The 15320-nt window shown below is 41.2% G+C and overlaps 1 protein-coding gene across 5 annotated transcripts in view; it reads left to right on the top strand.

Annotated features, from left to right (window-relative positions):
• The window catches only part of LOC139761104 (beta-alanyl-dopamine/carcinine hydrolase-like), a 113628-nt gene that overhangs the window by 82846 nt on the left and 15462 nt on the right, over positions 1-15320 (top strand). For all 5 annotated transcript variants that reach the window (XM_071685028.1, XM_071685024.1, XM_071685013.1 and 2 more), the window contains 4 exons: positions 1758-1826; positions 4123-4260; positions 9322-9556; positions 14806-15046. In XM_071685028.1, the coding sequence (XP_071541129.1) occupies positions 1758-1826; positions 4123-4260; positions 9322-9556; positions 14806-15046 (683 nt within the window). The remainder of the gene's footprint in view (positions 1-1757; positions 1827-4122; positions 4261-9321; positions 9557-14805; positions 15047-15320) is intronic.

Genomic DNA, 15320 nt, shown 5'->3' with positions numbered 1-15320 from the left:
TAGACCAAAACACCCTAAATCTGCCATTCCATCATCAAACACGTTTAAGAGTCCTTCAAACTTCTCACTCCACCTTCTCTTCAATTCATCACTGCCTGTTAACACTATCCCTTTTGCACTCTTCAGCAATGTTCCTATTTGCTCTGTTTTCTTTTGAGCATTATTTAACTCCTTCCAAAATAAATTTTTGTTCTCCCTAAAGTTTGCTGACATTCACCCCAACTCTCATTTGCCGTCTTTTTCAATCCCTGCACCTTCCTCTTGATCTCCTGTAGTTTTGTGTTGTACATCTATCTGTCTGTCTATTCTTCTGTATATTTATCTGTCTGTCTATCCTTCTGTATATCTGTCTGTATCTCTGACACTTGTTCCTAACTGGAATTTCCCCAAAGGGGTGGCCATGGCTATATAGTCTCCATAATTAATGAACTCTAGTGCCTCTTCTTAGCCTTTAGTGCCCTGCTTTTTCCAGGTCACTGGCAAAAGGCAGCTCTAGTACTGTGTTTGCAGAGGCTCCTACCTATGTTCCTACTGACTACTTCTACCTATTGCTCCTGCATAATGTTTCTTCCTGATGCTCCTGCTAAAATGTTCCTACCTTTCACATCTATCTATTGTTCCTAACATCTTACCAAAAGGTAGAACTTGCGCAGTGTGCTCACCTCAGGAAATCTAGTTTTGAAGAATAAGGTGTGTGAGTTTTGTCAAGTGTTATGTATGATAAGGAGAAATTGTATGTTTGTACTACTCCTTCCTTAGCTCTTGTCCTCTCAACAGCCCCTGACTTTACTTCTTAGACTTTTCCAAACCATACTTCTTCTTTACCTTTAATTTTTGTTTCACTCAGAGCCAGATCTTCCAGGCTTCTTGTCTCAAAGATACTGCCTATCTATTCAGTCTTCTCATCTTTGTTACACATTTGGACACCCCAGCCTGAATCTTCAAGGTTACTCCCTGCTTGGCTTCTTTTTCTGTTCCCTCTTTTAGAAAGTAAAATGCAAGAGGGGAATTTCAACCCCCTGCTCTCGCTCCCTTAAGTTGCCTCATACGAAGTGCTGGGAATGCGGTGATAGAATTCTTTATTATTATTTTTCTATTTTTTGAATATTGATGACAAGTGATGATAATAATTATTAGTAATACATCCTCAAAATTCCAGATTGCTTAGAAATTGAACATTACCGAATATGCTGGGGGTTTTTTTGAAGTTCGTAAAATATTGAAAATACATGGAAAAAAATCCCGCCTGATGAGTATCATGTAAGTCACAGTAATGGTATTTAAGAGTGTGGTGGAAAGAGCAGAAGATGGTGTGCTGAAATGGTTTGGATATATGGAGAGAATGAGTGAGAAAAAATTGACAGGAGGATATTTTGTGTCAGAAGTCGAGGATCAATGAGAACGGGAGGCCAAATTGGAGATGAAGGATGGAATTTAAAAGATTTTGAGTGATCAGGGCTTAAACATGTAGGAGGGTGAAGGATGTGCATGGGAAGGAGTGAATTGGAACTATATGGTATACTGGGGTCAACATGCTGTCAGTGGACTGATCCAGAAGAAGAAAAACACCCTTGATAAACCATGGGAAAGTGCGAACGGATGTGGCCTTTCTTCATCTGTGCCTGGTACTACCTCGCTAATGTGAGGAAATGGCGATCAATTATTAAAAAAAAAAAAACATTATTATTATCTAATTCCAAATATTGCTTGTATGTCGGGAGGAAGTGCATCCAACCTCATTTGTGTTTACTTTGCAGGAGAACTTCCCACACTATGTGCGCGAGTTGCAGGGGATTGCTGATGGAGCCCTTGTCCCCTTCTACCACGTGAGTCTCTCTTATGATGATCTGCTCTTCCTTTTGTAGTGTGGGGTAGATCCCAAGGGTTTGCCCCTCCTATATGTTGTGTCCAGGTATACCTCTCCAATGTGCTGTCTCCAAGAGTACCCTTCAAGTATGTTTTTCCTTGGTATATCCCTCCTTTCTATCATCCCTGTGTGTACCTTTTCACTGTATCATTCTAGGGTGTACCTTTTCACTGCATCATCCCAGGGTGTACCTTTCCTCTGTTTCATCCCAGGATGTACCCCTCCACTGTATCATCTCAGGGTGTACCCCTCCATTCCTTCATCTTCTCTTTGTACCCCTTGTTCTTCATCTGAAGGGGTAACCCTCAACTGTGTTGTTTCCAGGTGTAACCCTCCGCTGGGTCATATCTACAGATACCCATCGATCGTTTCGTCTCTAGATGTACCCCTCTGCTTTCGTCTCTTGTGGTACGTCATCCCCAGATGTTCCCCTTACAGTTGTGTGTGTGTGTGTGTGTGTGTCTACACTCCGTCATGGTCAAGTGTACCCCTTCATTGTGTTAGGTCTGGATTTACACTTTGATCTTGTCGTTTGTACCCCTCAGCTGTGTCATCACTAGGGATACCCTCCATTGTGTCATCTTTAGGTATACCCCTCCATTGTCATCTCTAGAGGTGGGTATCCCTCCACTGTAACATATCTAGAGGCATCCCTCTACTATTTCATCTCAAGGGGTACCTTCCACTGTATCATCTATGCAGTTGCCCCATCATTGTGTTGTATCTAGAGATACCCCTCCACTGTGTCATCTCTAGGGGTAGCCTTCCATTGTATCGTCTCTAGATATGCCTCTCCACTGTTTCACTCAAGGGATACCCCTACACTGTATTATCTCAGGGTGTACCCCTCCATTCCTTCATCTTCTCTTTGTACCGCTCATGTTTCATCTGAAGGGGTAACCTCAACTGTGTTGTTTCCAGGTGTAACCCTCCACTGGGTCATATGTACAGATACCCATCGATCGTTTCGTCTCCGGATATACCCCTCTGCTGTCGTCTCATGTGGTACATCATCCCCAGATGTTCCCCTTAAAGCTATGTGTGTGTGTGTGTGTGTGTGTGTGTGTGTGTGTGTGTCTCTCCACTCCGTCATGGTCAAGTGTACCCCTTCATTGTGTTAGGTCTGGATGTACACTTTGATCTTGTCGTCTGTACCCCTCACCTGTGTCATCACTAGGGATATCCTCCATTGTGTCATCTTTAGGTGTACCCCTCCATTGTGTCATCTCTAGGGGTGGGTATCCCTCCACTGTAACATATCTTGGGGCATCCCTCTACTATTTCATCTCTAGGAGTACCTTCCACTGTATCATCTATGCAGTTGCCCCACCAATATGTTGTATCTAAGAGATACCCCTCCACTGTGTCATCTCTAGGGGTAGCCTTCCACTGTATCATCTCTAGATATGCCTCTCCACTGTGTCACTCTAGGGGTACCCCTACACTGTCATATCTAGGGATACTCTTCTCCTGTGTCATCTCTAGAGCTCCCTATCCACCATGTCTTCTCTAGGGACACCCATCCACTATATTGTGCCCAGAGATACCCTTCCACTATGTCATGTCCAGAGATACCCCTTCAGTGTACGCTTAAGTGTTACATGTCATCATAAGTGGTCATACCCTGAGTTCTGTGTAGTATATGCAGTAGGAATACCCATGTCCTGTGGGTGTAGCCTTCAGCTTAGTGTACTCTCCTATGAGTACACCATTCTTCTTCATGTTGAAGGATCCAGCCATGGACAAGTCTTCATCAAACTGGACCTTATTTGAAATATAAGGAGGTTAATGAAAGGGAAAGAAGAAGAGACAGGGAAAAGTAGAAAAGTATTATCGTTGCTCTTCCTGTTATATGGTGGTCCTTCCCAAGTCACGGAAGTGCTATCTCCAGCAAGTCTGTCACTGTAAAAATTATGTCCTCGATTTATGCCTTATTGTGGTTTATACCATCCTTCCTCTCGTGCCTGTGGACCACATGATCTTGTGGTCCAAAGCTGGCGCTGTTTTGCTTTGTTCAAGGACTGACATACATCATGCATTATTGCCTCCTGATAATATTATACTCCCAGTAAACTTGTCCTTGGAGAGATTTTTTCCTCCGTATGTTATGTATCCAGTACATTGTCCCCAGAACGGCATATACAGTATGTACCTTAGTATAGTATGCCTCTTCATACAGTACATCCCTTGTTCAAGGTCTTTCCTTATTCTCACCAATCCTAGGACGATCCTAATACAGTGGATGTCTCTTGCAGCTGATGGTGCTGCACATCGCCTCCACGTATGAAAGGTTCATTTTTCAGGCCAAAACCGATGACAGCAGCAATGATGACCCTGGGAAGGTGACATCCTTCTTCGGCTGCTCCTCTGTTATTGTCAACATGGAAGGCGAGGTAAGTGACTCTTGCTCTTGAGCATAGCTTGGCCTTGATTATACATGGTTTGATATTTCGTATTTTGATGGTTTAATTACATACATGGAACTACACTATGTAACCAAAGGTCTCTCATGACTCGTGATATATATATGACATGAAAGTTCATTAAATAGGGGTAATGATGATGTCTGGTATGGTGCTTCACTTTCTGGACATGAATGATTCAATTCAGTGGGACAGGACAGTTATAGTAGACTGTATCACATACCACTGTGGGTCAGGATAATTGTAGTGGACTATATCATGTATCACTATGGGTCAGGATAGTTATAGTGGACTATATCATGTACTACAGTGGGTCAGGACAGTTGTAGTGGACTATACCATGTGCTACAGTGGAACAGGACAGCTTTTGTGGACTGCCTTGTCAAAACAATTAGATTGTACTGTGGATACATTGGGTTTTGACTGTTACTTTGTAATTTTTGTTCATTTAGGTGGGACACCACTGTTGGCTGTATCATGGACTACAGTGGGTTATGGCAGTTGTAGACAGTACCATGTACTGAAAACTGCAGGTTGGGACAGGTGCTGTACATTATACCATGTATTGCAGTGGGTTGAGACAGGTGCTGTACATTACATCATTTATTACAGAATGCTGGGGGTGGGAAGAATAAAGGTACTTCCTTACATATATCGTTGGGATTGATTCCCTCACTTTTTCATTCTTATCAATGTGGAGCAAATTATCACTCTTTTTACCCATATTGTGGGCAGTAATGACAACTATTCCAATACTCCTGGATCTGTATATCATTTCCAGTCCTTCATGTTATGGCCTCATAGTCTCACCCAGAGATTGACTCCTCTGACCACACATTCATAAATGTCACCTTACAAGCTGCACCTCCTCCTCTGGCTGGCCCCTCTAAACATCATATCGGCACTTCAGTATCACCTTCAGGTCTCTAGATTTTTATGATTTTCCTTAGGAAGATGACTGTCTCTCTGCAGATGATGCCTTATTTCTCTCCTAAACATATGGCAGTTGCTCTTCTTGCAGGAGTGGAGGCATGGATCCTCGCCTTCATCTAAGCTGTCTCTTCCTCCAATCTATGGTTCATCCATTCGTATATGAGGCCATTCAGGCAATGTATCTGGCATTTTCCTTCCTCCAACTCTCATTCAAATTTCATCTTTGCCCAAAACCTGCATATGTGTCTCCCGTAAGGCAAAGTGTTCCTTTACCCAAAGGAAGCGTGATAAGCTCCCCTCTTCTTCCACTGGTAGGCCTTCCTCATTTTTGGCCAAAACAATCTCTAACAATTTTGTTGTACATCCTCTCCTTTGCTTTCCCATTTTGGCGATACTATAGCTGTCACTCCTAATGCCATACCAGCTTGATCTGGTTTTCTTTTCTCTTCCAACTCCACTTTGGACAACCCCTAACACTCCCACACCCCTCTCTTGCCTCTTATTAATCCTTACACCTGTGTTTGTTCATCTTTTACCCTTTTGCTTTTAAAATTAATTTCCTTAATCTGAAAAATAGGTACTGGCACTGCCTATCCAAAAGAAGGGTAATAGTTTTAATTCTTCCATCTATTATCCTGCTGAAACTTTTACATCTGTCACTCAAGAGTGAATTTCAGTTCACATTTCCTTTTAAATCTTGAATCTTGAGTTGTCTATCTGATCATCAGTAAGGCTATTACAAGTCAAGGTCTAACGGTGATATCCTTTTTAGCTCGCTTCACCAAAGGCCATGGGAGCTTTCCCTGTCAGTTTTTCTCCATTGTCTGTCATCATCCCATCTGTTAAAGTTCCATATTTCAGTCATCTCATCTAAAACTACTCAGTCAAGTTGAACCAGAGTGAACAGGGATTGCCTCTGTGGTTCCTTTTAAAAACTGTGAAGGGTTAAGCCACTCACCATATAGTATAGCTGCTCTCACTATGAAAATAGTCTGTTTGTAGACATGAAACATTTGTCTCATTTAAAATTCTATGGGCCAGTTTGAATTGGACTTGGCAGGGATGATCCTCAGGTGGTCCCTTTCAGAATTGTATCCAGCGACTCCAGCCGCCATCCATAGGACCTACATTGCTAGAAATAGAAGATTCTTAAGACAACTAAATTTCATTCTAAGTCTGAATTGGCTTTGACATCAAATGTAGCATAATGACACATACAATGTAGGTTTCTTTTTTATAGTTTTGGCAATTGTTGGTGATTATCCAAATGAGCTTTATTTTATTCTAAAGAATAGCACATGAAGATCTCCTCCTTTGCAACCATTGAGCTACTTTGTACCAGACTTGACAGGGAGGATCCACACTATCTCCTCTTGCTCAACCTGCACATTGTCACAACTACCTCACCAGATTCAAATTTTGGACAGGATTCCCAAGCAAGGCAGTCACAGCCTAATAAAATTTAATGCCTCTACAACACAGTTTCCTCATATTCCCTCTCTCTAAAACCCCTCGTAATTTTTCTGTCTCCATTGATAGCTTTGTGATTCCACCAGTCAACAAAGTAAACTTGCTTGGTAACATTGTAACATCAAATCTGTCTTGGAACCCTACATTACCCGTATAGCCGAATATGCCTGTGAGATACAGGGAGTTCTGTTCAGATGCTTTTTTTTAATACAAAGGATTTATTCATCTTCATTACTTCTATCACATCTGGGATGGCTCTGATCAACTCTGCATACTTGCTAGACAGAGTCAAGTCCTAGACTATCCAACTTATCAACTCTTAATGTGGCCTCATAACTTCACCCACTTGCCTTACACTGCAGTATTGGTTCTCTTTTCCTCTTTTAGATATAATATAGTTTCTGTTTTCAAAACCTTTCCACTGTATTATTGACTGGTTGGTAAGGTTATTTAATGTATGTATGACTCATAGTGAGGTGCCTGAGGATTGGCGGAATGCGTGCATAGTGCCATTGTACAAAGGCAAAGGGGATAAGAGTGAGTGCTCAAATTACAGAGGTATAAGTTTGTTGAGTATTCCTGGTAAATTATATGGGAGGGTATTGATTGAGAGGGTGAAGGCATGTACAGAGCATCAGATTGGGGAAGAGCAGTGTGGTTTCAGAAGTGGTAGAGGATGTGTGGATCAGGTGTTTGCTTTGAAGAATGTATGTGAGAAATACTTAGAAAAGCACATGGATTTGTATGTAGCATTTATGGATCTGGAGAAGGCATATGATAGAGTTGATAGAGATGCTCTGAGGAAGGTATTAAGAATATATGGTGTGGGAGGCAAGTTGTTAGAAGCAGTGAAAAGTTTTTATCGAGGATGTAAGGCATGTGTACGTGTAGGAAGAGAGGAAAGTGATTGGTTCTCAGTGAATGTAGGTTTGCGGCAGGGGTGTGTGATGTCTCCATGGTTGTTTAACTTGTTTATGGATGGGGTTGTTAGGGAGGTGAATGCAAGAGTTTTGGAAAGAGGGGCAAGTATGAAGTCTGTTGGGGATGAGAGAGCTTGGGAAGTGAGTCAGTTGTTGTTCACTGATGATACAGCGCTGGTGGCTGATTCATGTGAGAAACTGCAGAAGCTGGTGACTGAGTTTGGTAAAGTGTGTGAAAGAAGAAAGTTAAGAGTAAATGTGAATAAGAGCAAGGTTATTAGGTACAGTAGGGTTGAGGGTCAAGTCAATTGGGAGGTAAGTTTGAATGGAGAAAAACTGGAGGAAGTAAAGTGTTTTAGATATCTGGGAGTGGATCTGGCAGCGGATGGAACCATGGAAGCGGAAGTGGATCATAGGGTGGGGGAGGGGGCGAAAATCCTGGGAGCCTTGAAGAATGTGTGGAAGTCGAGAACATTATCTCGGAAAGCAAAAATGGGTATGTTTGAAGAATAGTGGTTCCAACAATGTTGTATGGTTGCGAGGCGTGGGCTATGGATAGAGTTGTGCGCAGGAGGATGGATGTGCTGGAAATGAGATGTTTGAGGACAATGTGTGGTGTGAGGTGGTTTGATCGAGTAAGTAATGTAAGGGTAAGAGAGATGTGTGGAAATAAAAAGAGCGCGGTTGAGAGAGCAGAAGAGGGTGTTTTGAAATGGTTTGGGCACATGGAGAGAATGAGTGAGGAAAGATTGACCAAGAGGATATATGTGTCGGAGGTGGAGGGAACGAGGAGAAGTGGGAGACCAAATTGGAGGTGGAAAGATGGAGTGAAAAAGATTTTGTGTGATCGGGGCCTGAACATGCAGGAGGGTGAAAGGAGGGCAAGGAATAGAGTGAATTGGATCAATGTGGTATACCGGGGTTGACATGCTGTCAGTGGATTGAATCAGGGCATGTGAAGCGTCTGGGGTAAACCATGGAAAGCTGTGTAGGTATGTATATTTGCGTGTGTGGACGTATGTATATACATGTGTATGGGGGTGGGTTGGGCCATTTCTTTCGTCTGTTTCCTTGCGCTACCTCACAAACGCTGGAGACAGCGACAAAACAAAAAAAAAAAAAAATCCCCACCATTAGTTTGACTTAACACACTGCACACCACTCCACCACTTGATTGTTGTGTGGCAGTTGTCAACTTGGGGATGAGCCTTTGTGATATTATATTCTTTCCCCACATTGCCAACCCTTGGAACTCTACCCTCAACCCTCTCATGGCTTGTCTAACAGCTACACCGTGACCCTTAAATAAAGGCAGCTTTTCCACTCTCTTAAAAAATCTAACCCTAGTTTCTCTTTATCTATATTTCTATCCTTTTAGCCCTTTTATTCATATTTCTCTTAAGGTTGAGACTCGAGAACAGCTTTGTATATGATTGAGGCTTATGACATAAAATCACAGTTTAGTATTGTTTGAATCTTTTTTATCTTTAGAAACAAGAAGGAAAATATTGAATAGTTATATATGAGAGAAATGTTTTCTTTTTCACTTGAGAGTTAATGTTGGTGTAGATAACTTGCATATAATAACAATGTCAAATCCAAAACAACAACATATTTGCAGAAATTACTCTGATTTGTTAAAGACTTTGATCCTGTTGTTCCTTTCATATGTGACATGAGAATGCTAATTATCATGTGTCTGCCACAGATACTTCTGGGGCACACAGAGGATGCCTTGAAGGAGCTCACTAGCAATATCTACCTGGTCTCAGCCCACATCATGGAAGAAACTCCACAGGGTCGCTGGCAAACCAAGGAAGAGCACTTCACGGCCCTCTGCTATGCAGGTTACTTGCCGGGCTTCTGCATGGGCTACAATAGACATGGCCTCGTCTTCTCCGTCAACGCCATCACACCACTCAGGGTCTTCTCGGGCAAGACAAGTACATTGCTTCCAAGTGTTGCTGAGGTCTAGCAGGTCTATGTCTAGTGGCAATCCTGCTATCTTTTTGCTGTTCTAGTTTTGGTACTACTACCACTAGAAGTAGTAGTGTTGATGCAGCTGGCATGACTGCAGTAACTGCGACAATGACTTCCTACCTCTATTTGTATCACTGTGATCACTGATGCTGCTGTTATTACAACTAGACAGACAGTTACGACAATTCCCTACTACCATGACTGTTATTATTGCTGCTGCTGCTGTTTCTGTAGTTACTGCAGCTTCTGCTTCTAGTATTGCTACTAGTGCCACTACTCTTACTGTTATTTTGACCAGAATGACAATAGTTACTACCACCCCTACAGCTGCTCTGCTGTAAATGCTTCCATTAATATTTCTATAATGCTATTGTATGCCACCCTTACCAGTCTCTTACCATTTAAGGTATGAGGCAAGACCTTGCCAATTTTGGACACATGCACAGGGGCCCAGGTTTGAATCCTGCTGAAGGTAGTCTGTCATGCAGCCAACCCAAATGTTCATCCTCCCCCTTTGGGTTGGTCGATGAATGGGTACCTGTTGTAATATGGGGTGTGTACACAATATTAAAGTAGTTTATGTTCAAGGTTAGGAGAAAAGACAGTGCAAGTATAAACCTTCCCGTAACACCATTATGAAATACACACGCACACACACTGCACTCGAGAAGCATAAATAGCAAATAGAGAAGATTCAAAGGACTGCAGGTGTAAGCTTTATATTGGCACACTTTGGAAGAGAAGATTGAGGAGTGACCTGATCACAACCATATAGATGACATACACAGTTTGTAATTCTTCGAGAGATGTAAGGATAGAGCATTCGAAGGACATATTGTGAAGTAAGGCAAGAAACTTGTAAAATAAGATTGAAAGGAATACTTTTATAGTATAAGACTGATGGATGAATGGAATGAGATAACGTAGGACATGATTAATGCAGACAGCATACACAAATTAAAGAGGTTGTATGACTAGAAAATTTTCAAGAGATGGGGCCCCATAAGTGTAAAATTAGGAGTACAAAACACACACACACATACACACACACATTGTTCAAGATGTCACTAGAGAGGGGCAAAGTGCTACAGGAATATAAAGTGATGTATTTCATGTTTATCTATAAGAAAGGAGAGTAGAAGCAATCTCATAACTATAGACAGGTCTTGCAAACAAGAGTGTTGTGAAAGGTTCTGAAAAGATTATTTGAAAGCAAATGGACGAGTGTCTTCAGAGGAACAATTATTTAAGGGTGAGACAACATAGCTTTAGGGAAAAAAGGTCATGAGTAACAATCCTCTTAGAGTTCTACTTAGGATTGAGCTCAGTACTAGACAAAAGGGGAGGCTAGGTGGACTGTTTACATCTGGAATGCCAGAAAGCATTTGGCGCCATACTGTATGGTAGGCTGATTAAGATACTTGAAAGCCAGGCAGGAATAAAGGGAGTTTTAGACTTCTCAATTTGACAGGAGGATTATTCCAGTGAAAGGGAACAGAGATTGCACGTTAGAGGAACCTTCTCCAAATGGGTCAGTCCCCTGATCTACATGAACCTTAAAGTGGTGGTGAGGTTCATGTGGAGAAGTGATGGCTTAAGCTATAGCAGCGGGGATTTTCTTTTCCCTAGTAGGTTAAAACATGCTGCAAAGGTCAAGCTTGAGCTCTCACACCAACTCATGTAGGCTATTTTCTCTCCTTTTCATTCTTCCCTTCTTGGTCTGCCATCACTGAAATGGATCTTTTGAGTTAAAATGAATTTCTAAGACAGAATATTCTAAACTGAATTAAGAGTGCTGAACAGCCTTAGATGCTCCAGTGCTGGGCTTATAAGCCTAAATTTTATAATCCACTCCAGTCCAATCCAAATGGGTCAGGATGACCAGAAGAGTACCAGAAGGATCTGTTTCGGAACCAATTCCTTTCTTGATCTATGAAAATGACTTGCCTTGATGGATGCATCCCTCCTTGAATCTGTTTACAGGTAATGCAAAGATTATTAGGGAAGTAAAAAGTATGAATAATTTCATCACCTTTCAAGGGGACTTGGACTCCAAATTTGGTCTGATATATAATTAATGAAATTGAGTCTGAGTAAAATTAAAGTATTGAGTATGGGACTGAATGAAAGAAGGTTTCTGCATGATTTTTATCAAGCAGGGAATAAGCTTCAGGATTCTGTGTGTGAGAAGGACTTGGGAGCTGACATTGTTCCTGACCTTTAGCCAGAGTCCCATATTAGGAGAATAGTTATGGAGACAAGTTGTATGCTAGCTAAAATCAGAATAGCTTTCTTGTATGGCCAGAACTAAAATAAGGTTCCAAAGTTTGGTCACTATACATAAAGTAGCACAGAGAGTTAATAATGTCCAAAGGAAGATGAAGATGGTATCAGCATTGTGGGAGCTGAGTTATAGGGAATACCGAAGACTTAAATGTGCATGCCTTAGAAGAGAGAAACTTTAAGTTTTACAATATACAAATGATTTGGACACTGAACAGTTGTTTGAGAGATGTAGGGTAGAGCAGCCAGTGGGCATGAGATGGAATTAAGATGGAAATTTGTTAAAGATATATGGAAAGAAGTACTTTTATAGTGAATGAGTAGTGGTTGAATGGAACTGTAACCAAGGACACGGACAATGCAGACACCATACATTAGTATAAGAAGTTGAATGATAATGAATTATTCAAGAGGTAGGGCTCCATGAGTGTAAAACCCCCTCCCCAAACATTGAAAACAGGTAATTACACCTAGTATTTAAGCAAGCTGCTCACATTCTTCATAAGGCCAAAAACAGAATATACATCTCAACTTTGGTCATGATTCTGAAATAAGCACAAAGAGTTTATAGAGAAGGTTCAGAGGAAGGCAGCAAAGGTGATACCAGACTTAAGAGTGCTGAGTTATAGGGAGAAGCTAGATGCTTTAAATTTGCTTACCTTGGAAGAGAGAAAAGTGAGGGGTAACTTGATCACAACCATTATGATTATGAATATCAGTGACGTGACATAAACAGTGAATAATTCCTCGTGAGTTCTTGGGGTAGAAGAGGACATGATTTGAAATTATGCAAGAAACTTAAGAAACATGTGAAGAAATTTTTGTATAAGAGTGATGGGTGAATGGAATAGAATGATGGAGGACATGGTTGATACAGACAGCATAAATAAGTTTTAAGAAGTTGTAAACCATATGACTGTTACCTTAATGTTAATTCTCATTTATTTGTTGATTGATAGATAGAAATACAATGTGTCAGAGTAGCAATGTATTGTATCATGATATGGACTGTTTAAGACAACAAAAGAAGAAAAATTATTTTTCCATCGTTCGTAAGACAATAAAATTTTGACGTATAAGACACTCACCACTGGGCACTATGACTGTAAACACTGATCAGAAACAAATAAACCTAAGAATCCCTAGGAAGAACTAGAATTGTACATAGACTATGTGAAATCAGGTAATAATGAGTAAAAACACCATTAGAGTCCATAGGAAGAATTGTACTGTATATAAAATAAGAGTTACAGTTAAGATTATTCAGAGTTAAGCTACATAGTACAGAATTTGACTTTACAGATATAGACATTTGCAGGATGTAATACTGATTATACAGAATTAGGTTTAGTATCAAAAGATTGTCCATAAAATCTATTGTCTTCCTTCAAGATATGGTTCAAGATAAAGGAATTTAACATGAAACTTAGTCAGCAGTGGTGTGAAGCCTACTTAATCAGCAATGGTGTGAAGCCTAGTTTTAACTACTTAAGATTGTAGGTTCTGTGTACTTAACAGTATTTTCCCCAGCCATCTTATATCCAGCCACTACCTTGAATGTCTTACTAGTACACTAGTGCTTGTCACAACCTGACTATATTACTGTTGATAAATAGAAACAAGAGTTATGAACCTTCATACTACAAGTGCAAAATGTAATGGCCATTACTTGTGACAACCATGACCCACAGTAACTAAGTTTTGATAATATCCTGGCCAGAGCCCTGAGGCCAGAGTGTCAACAAGTAATTTAGTTTATCCTTTTAAGTGGATAATGGTCAGAATAACTATATGTAGCCAACAGAAACTTTATGATTCTTAACACATTGCAAAATAAGTTTGGGCATGCCTTTGATATTTTTTCATGCTTAAAACAAAGTTTCTGATTATTTTTTTTTTTTCTTTGTCGCTGTCTCCCGCGTTTGCGAGGTAGCGCAAGGAAACAGACGAAAGAAATGGCCCAACCCACCCCCATACACATGTATATACATACGTCCACACAGGCAAATATACGTACCTACACAGCTTTCCATGGTTTACCCCAGACGCCTCACACGCCCCGATCCAACCCACCGACAGCACGTCAACCCCGGTATACCACATCGCTCCAATTCACTCTATTCCTTGCCCTCCTTTCACCCTCCTGCATGTTCAGGCCCTGATCACACAAAATCTTTTTCACCCCATCTTTCCACCTCCAATTTGGTCTCCCTCTTCTCCTCGTTCCCTCCACCTCCGACACATATATCCTCTTGGTCAATCTTTCCTCACTCATTCTCTCCATGTGCCCAAACCATTTCAAAACACCCTCTTCTGCTCTCTCAACCATGCTCTTTTTATTTCCACACATCTCTCTTACCCTTACGTTACTTACTCGATCGATTATAGAAACTGAAAATATCCACATGGGCTGAATATCAGCGTGAAAGGAAGTGTAGACATTTGTTGCTTAAGTCTCTGTATTAGAAGTGTTTTGGTTACCGTTGATTTACTCATCTGGTCCACAGCAGGTAATGTATATTGTATGAACACAGTAATAAAAAAAAGAATTCTCAAATCTTTTATGAAATATAGTATTTACATCACAAAACAGATGTTTCTTTCTTTCTTTCATTCTATTCGCCATTTCCCGCGTCAGCGAGGTAGCGTTAAGAACTGGACTGGGCCTTTGAGGGAATATCCTCACTTGGCCCCCTTCTCTGTTCCTTCTTTTGGAAAATTAAAAAAAAAGAGAGGGGAGGATTTCCAGCCACCCGCTCTCTCCCCTTTTAGTCGCCTTCTACGACACGCAGGGAATACGTGGGAAGTATTCTTTCTCCCCTATCCCCAGGGATAAAACAGATGTATGACCACCAATCCCTTCAGCTGTATAGACCAGGAGGTAAAAGAAAAAGAAACACCATAAAGCTAAACTACTATGACTTTACAGTTTGTTGCTTGTTGTGTCGTGCGTTGCTGGCAGCTGAGAGCCTAGAGGACGTGCACAACATCCTGAGGGATGAGGGTGTTGGGGTTGCAGATGGCATGGCTATCAACGCTGCCTTCCTTAATCCTAATGGGGACATCAGCTTCCAGAACCTGGAGGTTGGAGCTGCGGGACATGGCGAGAGGGCCAGCCAGCTTTCTGTCCTCCCAGTCAACACTGGAAACCATCTGCTTCACACAAACCGGTATGTAGAGGCCACCTGTTACACAGTAACTACATGTTCACACCATATACAGGATGAGTGGTTTTCATTGCTAAGATTCTTGAATTCTCATTTTATGAAGTGAGGCAGAGGAGGAAGCAACCATTGCTGAGCCATGAAAAGGACAGTGATGATAAATTTGGAATGTCACCTGAACTACAGAATGAATGTGATATTTGAAGACTTACATGGTGAAAAAGAGAAGAGGTAGAGAAACAGAGGCTGTGAGAGAGAAACATACGTATAGAGACAAAGA

This window comes from Panulirus ornatus, chromosome 3 (genome assembly GCF_036320965.1).
Source record: "Panulirus ornatus isolate Po-2019 chromosome 3, ASM3632096v1, whole genome shotgun sequence".
Lineage (NCBI taxonomy): Eukaryota > Metazoa > Arthropoda > Malacostraca > Decapoda > Palinuridae > Panulirus > Panulirus ornatus.
This window is presented reverse-complemented; position numbering and strand designations above follow the sequence as displayed.